Below are 9,151 nucleotides of genomic sequence, written 5' to 3' on the forward strand. Positions count from 1 at the left end.
CACATTTCTGAGATCACACTAATTTCCAAGTGCCAAAATGATACTTGGTGATGACTTTAACTGCCTGCTTGGTTTTGACTGGTCTACTGGAAATATTTTTAAATCATACACATCACCTACATTAAGAGACACGACAAGACACTCCCTACTAGAGGTACCAACTTACTAGATCTATGCTTTACTACAGATCCTGATCTAGTTCAGTTCTGCCAACCTTTTCCTGGTGTAAGTGACCATGACATACTGTGTTATTAAGATTCTGAGTTCTCCAGAAGAAAAATCTACCTTTAGAGCAGGGATCCCATACGTGAAAACATTGTTACAATCTTGGATTAGTAGTTAGTACAAAATCAAAACACTACAAAGTGTTAAAGAAAACTGATTGGTCTTATGGAACCTGAAGTCCCCCCAACATCACACTACACAAGACATGGACAGTTGGTTGGCACCAGATCACAAGGTTCCAACTATACAGCTGAGTACACTAGAGCAATGCAAGTATGTAGGCTTCTTGCTCAAGGAAGCAACAACAGGAACTAAGTAGCTATCACTAAACACTGAACATCACTAAGTACCACTGCTTTGATTCACACACAGATACATAATTGTAATTGTAATTTTTAAACAGGGGATCCACTCAGTAACCAAAAACTAATTTTCAGTGGAGCCCTGTGAGCAAGAGAAGAAGACAGACTACACTATATACACACACCACACACATGAACACACATGCATGCATACACAATTCTCGACTGTTTGACTTCATCCCTGCCCCTACATTGTAAAACTAATTGGTGATCACATTCCGAGTAAATATGTCTCCACAACAAAATAAACCATCCCTGGATGTCAGCCTCTCTAAAAAAAACTCATCAGAAAAAAGCATCAACTCGAAACGTTACAACAGTGATAATAAATGGAGGGAATACAAAGACGTTCATCAAAAATATGCAATTCAATGAGACCGGCGGCAGCAGCAGCAGTAACACACTATCTATCTTCTCCAATGCCTTATTTTCTGACAACATGAATGATAAAATACTTCTGGAGATACAGGAGAAAAACATAAACCATTAACAGTCAATCTCAAACTGGTAGCTTAGTCTTCGACTCTCAACAAAAATCAGAAATACTTAGTTAATCATCAATTTCAAACCGTGTTTACTACCAAAGACTTAACAAATTTTCCACACAAAGGCCCATCCCACTATCCACAAATCGACAACATTGAGATTACTCACCTCAGATGTATGCAAGTTACCATCAGACTGCAATCCACACTACCAATGAAATAGCACCTATGCTAACACACTTATTTCAATCCTCACTAAGGACTGGAATCATACCATCTGTGTGGAAACAAGCTTATGTTACACCAGCATAGAAAGCAGGATCAAAAACTGATGCCAAAAATTATTGTCCTATTTTAGTAACATCTATAAACTTCAGAACATATAACACATATAACATGTAGTCACGTAATGAATTATCTGATATCCATAATGTTCTATTGAAACATCAATACAGTTTCAGATCTGTGAAACACAACTCTAACTATCATTGATGATCTTGCTAATGACAGAAAACAAGTTGACACCTGCATGCTTGGTTTCTCCAAAGCCTTTTGACAAGGCACCCCACCAACGACTCCTGAATTCTATGGTATTACTGGTGGCGCTTGCAACTTTCTTATCAGATCATTCTCAACAAGTAGCTATAAACAGTGTATTATCTTCTCCATGTAAGGCCAACTCTGGAATATTTCATTGGGCCCAATGCTCTTCCTTGTGTACATCAAAGACATAGCAGATGGTGTACAAGGTCAACTTCATTTATTTGCAGATGACTGTATAATATATAGAACAATAAACTCTCCTGAAGACCATACAATGTTAAAGCCAGTTATCCAAGTGGGATACAACCTGGCAAATGGAATTTAATTCTAGGAATATCATATCTCCACACTACAAGTAGCTACAATGTATGAACTCAACTGAAGTCAGTGAAAGAACATGAATATCTTGAGAGTCTAGATCAATGGCAAACTCTCTTGTAACAAAGCAAATCAAACACTGGTATTCCTACAAAGACATTTAAGAACTTTCCCTACTTACTTGAAAGCACAAGCATGCAATGCTTCCACTACTTGAATATTGCTATTTGGGAACCAGTGGTGTATCTATAGACTCTCTGGGTTGGTAGAGCACAAGAGCAAAAAAAAAGAAAAAAAAAAGAAAAACAGTCACAGCCTGCTTACTATAGCATGCATGCAACCCTTATATTACTGATAAAGTACGTAAAAATCTTAGCATAGTTTGCTATAGTGCTTCTTTGAATAGTGTGACTGCTTTATGTGAGTGATTGACTGCTCTTTAGAATATCTCACGATCTCACATAACAAAATTCTTTGATAGGGCACAGGCCCACCCCTAGATATGAGATTAATCTCCCCTAGATATGATATATGATATATTCTTCACTCGTTCCAGCGTTAATTGGATGGCTACAGGTTTGAGGCCGCCCAGGTCCAGTCATGGATTTTTTCTCCTTTCTCCACCTTTTCAAACATACTTTCTTTAAACAGACTGTAGGACCAGGTATCCTACATACCTTCAGTATTTGTGCTGTGAAGTCTTAAAAAATAAATAAATTTAAAAAAATGCATGCAAACACAATGACATATAGACATATTAGTAGCCCACACATTTATTGACATTTTCATAAAAAATTATCAATCAAAAATTGAAGTAAAAACATCTTAAAGTAAAGCTTGTCCTTAAAGGTACAGCATGTATGCTACTAGTTAGCACATAACCACAATCAGTCACTTAATATCTGTTTTGATTTGAAATAGTTACCGAATGATAAGCTGGATTAGGAAAGATTTGAACATCAGCACCTAAACTTTGAGGCGCAGTCTTGTACTCACTTCTGTTCAGGCCATATGATGGATTATCTTCCATCGTAGTATGATGATGGACAGGAGGATCATGTACAAACTCATTAGACTGCACATAACTATACTGGTCTTCACTTGTCTTACTGGTTGGCTTTGTTACACCATAAGATGGGTTGGGCTGGATGATAACATCTGAATCCAGTTTGTTTGTGGAGCTTCTAGTAATTCCATACGATGGATCAGACTCCATCTTAACACCATCATGAATGTAAGGTGAAATTATCTGATCATTTTTTATGTACTCATAGTCAGCTGTATTGTCTGTGGTGTACACTGCATTGGGTACAGTAACAGCTGCAGTACTTGGCTCATCATAAACTCTGTTCTTGTCAGTGGAATAAGATTGCTTTCTGTGAGACCACTTTACAAACACTACTACAATACACAACACAGTTAGTAGTAGAAACACTACCAGTCCTCCTACTGCTCCTCCAATGGCAGCACTAGTAATATCTAAACCATCTGACTCATCACTTACTACATGACACATGTAGGAAAGTTAATAAACATGACAAATCTGTATATAAATGACACTTACAAGTAATTGCAAAACAAGCAAAATCTCCTCCTACACTTCTCCACTTCACTGAAGTCCCTTCATCATTCACATCATCACACACATGTTCCCCATTACCACTAACACTATAACCACTTGAGCAATTCAGTAAACAACTTGAACCATAAGTCACATTACTACAATCACCAACTGATTGGCTGTTTGTTATCTCCACTTCTGGATCATTACATGTTAAGATGGTACAAGTCACTGGCTCACTACTCCATGTCCCATCAGCACTACATCTTGTTTGTCTGTTACCCTCCAACTGATAACCACGATTACAACAATAAGTACATGTGTCCTGGAAGACACTTGTGTTAGAGGGACAAGTCACATTACCATTCTCTGGATCACTTAGACTGACACATGGTACTGTAACAGAGCAACATTGTAAAGTTATACACTATGTAGTTCATTGTTACCTGGAGAACAAGTCACTCCACTCCCAGTCAGCATCCATGTTACTCCTGTACCATTAAGACCACAACTATACTGGGAGGAGTCTCCTGACCTGTTATAACCATCCTCACACTCCACCATACATGTGCTAGTGTAAGATGTGTCATCACATGGTCTACTGTTAGCTACCACCGTTACAGGACAATGAAGAATGTTACATTGTGTACTAGTACCACTCCACTCCCCACTAGCATCACACTGTCTCATTACACTACCTTCTACTTCATAACCATCATCACATTGAAATGTACAAGTGTCTTGATATTGTAGTGGTTGATTGTCATTGCTGCAGTTAATACTACCATTAGATGGTGCTACCAAATCTTCTGTACAAGTTACTAGGTAAAGAAACATATAAAATGTTTAACAGTTTTATTGCTAACAGTTTTATTGCTAACAGTGTACCTATATCACACTGGAAGGATCCTCCAGTAACATTATTCTTCCATTCTGCTCCATCATTCACAATGTCACAGGTGAACATGTTATTACCAACTACCATATAACCAGTGATACATCCTAGACTACACAATGACCCAAACTCATCACTACAATCATTAACTAATGTATTATCATCTACTATATCAGTTAAATTGTTACAATGAAGAATATCACAAGTCACATCAGCTCCACTCCATGATCCATTAGATAAACATTGTCTGGTTGAGGAGCCAGTTATTTCATATCCAGGATCACATGAGAATGAACACTGATCTTCATAACGTGGTACACCAGTAAAATTACATGAGATGTTACCATTACTGGGTGATGGTAGAGTGGTACACTGAACTATGTACAGGTATAATGATATGTTTGCATATACAAAGTTACTAACTATTTTGTACCTCTCTCACAACTCCATTCTTCTCCAGTAGCTACCCACATTACTGATGATCCATCACCACATACATATGATGGGTCTCCACTACCATTAAAGCCTTCTTCACACTGCAGATCACACATTGATTGATATGTACTATTACAAGACTCAGCCAACATGCTGTTCATTGGTAGTGATGATGAGGGACACTCCATGATGGTACAGGACACTGGTGATCCACTCCAACTACCATCAGACTGACATGTTCTCTGAGGACTACCAGTTAGCTCATAACCAGTGTTGCATGTGAAACTACAAGTGTCTTCATAGGAAGGAACTCCATTATCTCCCAGTGAACACGATACCACTCCGTTGTTTGGATCACTGAGTTCCAGACAAGTCACTGTGTTGGGTAAGAACAGATCAATGAAATTTGTGTGGTATGTAATTTACCTCTCTGACAAGATGCATCATCTCTTACTAACCACTCAACCACATCAGGGTCGGTGGTGACATCACACAAGTAAGTGACACTGGTCACATTATTCCTACTGACGTAGCCTTCATCACATGATGCTACACATGTTGACTGGTACTGTGTGTCACATGGTAGCTGTAGTTGTGAGTTATCAAGAGGTGGTGATGTGGAACAATTTAATACTACACATATTGGATCTCCTCCACCCCAACTTTGATCAGCTAAACAAGTCCCATTATTAGATCCTTGTAATTCATAACCTCCATTGCAGGAAAATGTACACGTGTCCTCAAACACACCAGTAGTAGCTCCATTTGGACAAAGGAGTGATCCATTTGATAGAGTAGGGCATTGAACTGTTGAAAAACAACCTCCTTCATACACTGTTATAATATCCCCAATCCCTTACTACATAATACGTTTACCTACTGAACTATACTAGCTTGTACTATATTATAAACTCTGGGATATATTAAGGGTGTAAATTAAAAATTTTTAGTATGGTTATGTAAAACATAAAACCTCATTATGAGTAAAGCTACGTGTATTATAGCAAAAGTAGTGAACTAAAATGCTGTACAATCTTTACGTGAGCTGTAGGGATTAGTAACTGTCAATCCACTGATGCATAGTTGTCATGGTCAGCCAAGACAGCAAATCATGGTCAGCCACAAGCAGCGAAGTATACAATTACGTATATTGCAAAAGTGTCATAGTATTGCTTCACTTATCAGTGGACAAGATGACATGTTAATAACAGACATTACTATTTTCTATTTCCTCATCCCGTCCAATTTAGCAGTGATAGTGTATACATCAATCTCATGTTTGACAACAGTACATCTTCACAAAGTGCTCATATCACCTCATTAGACCTACCCACAGCCATGTCCAGCCAAAGAATCATCATTGCAAATCACTAAAGGCCAATGCCAGAAGAACAAGCAACTGTTGGAAAGCTATTCATAAAATCTACGATACGCTGCTCTCAAATTTTATAGTAGCCACACAGTAAATATTGTGTTCTTTTATATGGAGAAATTAGTTACCATACATCTGACCATTATTAACTTCTTTAAGAGAAATTGGATGGATGTAATCTTAAAGCTTCACCTATAGCAGGCTAGCAACCTGCAAGTGATGTGGCACATCTTAATAGTACCGCATAAACTTGTGTGTCATCTGATATTTGTATGGTTGTTGTGACTGCTGTCTTATTTCATGCTCTGCAACAAGTACTATCTTGTGTATGTTTCTCTCCTATCATACCTCTTCTACACACATCATCACTACCACTCCAGCTCCTATCACTCTGACAGGTCCTAATGTCATTACCAGTTAGCTCATAACCAGTGTTACATGTGAAACTACAAGTGTCTTCATAGGAAGGAACTCCATCATCTCCCAGTGAACAAGTGATCATTCCATTATTAGGATCAGTAAGTAATGGACAAGGAACTACAATAGTTAGAACAACATGTGTATGTACATGAAGTGATATTATTTTTATACTAAGCAGCAGTTGATGTGTGTTAAAATGTATCATGCAGAACACTGTAGTGTATATTCCCATAATAAAGTGTAACTGCCAAAGCACTGCAGCTAAAAGGTATCATAGAAATAGTCTTCATGACAAAACTTACCTTCACAGAAACGTCTTAATGTCAACTCTAGCCTTAAAACCAAAATCACCAATATTGAATTTTTAAACAATTGCCAAATCAGGTTTTGATCTGCCTAACCGCCTGCCTGACCAGGCTAAAGGCTGAATGATGTATCTTACGACCACCCTTGTTTGCCACAATAACAAACCCACTGGTAGCATGAGTGTCTGTCCTCTGTGTCTTGTCTTTACCTTTCATCTTACAAGTCGTCATCCCCCAAGGAAACCACATCAATACATTAATTTTCTGTATTTACATGTGTGTAAATACAGAAAATTATTAATTATTTGAAGACACCACAAAACTATTAATTATTTGAAGCATGCAATGATAGAGCCAACACAGACCACTGTGATCACGTCCCATAATGATCAAGCTGCTCTAAAAATGATCATAAAACAGAGCATGGAAACCACTACTCTAACAATGTAGCTGAATTATAACAATTACCTTTGCTTCAAAAAACAAGGTACAGTGACCATTCTCCTTGTGTGCGCCATCAAAGTATCACTCAAGATCGCCAGCAAGATCATGATACTCTAATAAAGCAGCCACCCTAATACATTTGTCAGTACTGATATTATATTAGAACAGTAACACATGTTATCACAGCTTTGCTGCTACAACAAAAACAGTAAACAAACTAGAGTTTTGTAAAATCAGGGAGAGCAATGTCAAAGTACAGATAGTTATGTTGTAATACCATCACATCCATATCTCTTACTTCACTGATTACTTTTATAGATACCTGCGTACTTCATTTTTAAATTAATAATTTCTAGAAACTTTATATCTTTAGGCCAGATATTGATACCGTATAGGAATGCTGCGTGATAGCACTGAAACAACTAATTTTAATAATTACATGGTGTAAAATGGCAAACAAATCTTAATTTTATTTAGATGTAATACCTCTTCTACACACATCATCACTACCACTCCAGCTCCCATCACTCTGACAGGTCCTAGTATCACTACCAGTTAGCTCATAACCAGTATTACATGTGAAACTACAAGTGTCTTCATAGGAAGGGACTCCATCATCTCCCAGTGAACAAGTGATCATTCCATTATTAGGATCAGTAAGTGATGGACAAGTAACTAGTATAATACAAATACATAACTTGTTATGTACAAGAATGAATAAAGGAATACCTCTACTACACATGCTTTCAGTACCACTCCAGCTCCCATTACTCTGACAGGTCCTAGTGTCATTACCAGTTAGCTCATAACCAGTGTTACATGTGAAACTACAAGTGTCTTCATAGGAAGGGACTCCATCATCTCCCAGTGAACAAGTGATCATTCCATTATTAGGATCAGTAAGTAATGGACAAGGAACTACAATAGTTAGAACAACATGTGTATGTACATGAAGTGATATTATTTTTATACTAAGCAGCAGTTGATGTGTGTTAAAATGTATCATGCAGAACACTGTAGTGTATATTCCCATAATAAAGTGTAACTGCCAAAGCACTGCAGCTAAAAGGTATCATAGAAATAGTCTTCATGACAAAACTTACCTTCACAGAAACGTCTTAATGTCAACTCTAGCCTTAAAACCAAAATCACCAATATTGAATTTTTAAACAATTGCCAAATCAGGTTTTGATCTGCCTAACTGCCTGCCTGACCAGGCTAAAGGCTGAATGATGTATCTTACGACCACCCTTGTTTGCCACAATAGCAAACCCACTGGTAGCATGAGTGTCTGTCTTCTGTATCTTGTCTTTACCTTTCATCTTACAAGTCGTCATCCCCCAAGGAAACCATATCAATACATTAATTTTCTGTATTTACATGTGTGTAAATACAGAAAATTATTAATTATTTGAAGACACCACAAAACTATTAATTATTTGAAGCATGCAATGATAGAGCCAACACAGACCACTGTGATCACGTCCCATAATGATCAAGCTGCTCTAAAAATGATCATAAAACAGAGCATGGAAACCACTACTCTAACAATGTAGCTGAATTATAACAATTACCTTTGCTTCAAAAAACAAGGTACAGTGACCATTCTCCTTGTGTGCGCCATCAAAGTATCACTCAAGATCGCCAGCAAGATCATGATACTCTAATAAAGCAGCCACCCTAATACATTTGTCAGTACTGATATTATATTAGAACAGTAACACATGTTATCACAGCTTTGCTGCTATAACAAAAACAGTAAACAAACTAGAGTTTTGTAAAATCA

General features: G+C 37.4%; 1 protein-coding gene across 1 annotated transcript; it reads right to left on the minus strand.

The window, feature by feature from the left end:
* Positions 1-2,674: 2,674 nt before the first annotated feature.
* Positions 2,675-8,702, minus strand: LOC136248560 (P-selectin-like). The gene is made up of 9 exons (XM_066040328.1): positions 8,642-8,702; positions 8,197-8,283; positions 6,545-6,733; positions 5,251-5,631; positions 4,823-5,200; positions 4,383-4,766; positions 3,941-4,315; positions 3,498-3,890; positions 2,675-3,436 (listed from the first exon to the last, which is right to left on the minus strand). Exons 1-9 carry the CDS (start codon positions 8,700-8,702, stop codon positions 2,829-2,831), a joined length of 2,856 nt encoding a protein of 951 aa, XP_065896400.1. The 3' UTR covers positions 2,675-2,828.
* Positions 8,703-9,151: the final 449 nt, after the last annotated feature.

Source organism: Dysidea avara, chromosome 3 (genome assembly GCF_963678975.1).
Source record: "Dysidea avara chromosome 3, odDysAvar1.4, whole genome shotgun sequence".
NCBI classification, from domain to species: domain Eukaryota; kingdom Metazoa; phylum Porifera; class Demospongiae; order Dictyoceratida; family Dysideidae; genus Dysidea; species Dysidea avara.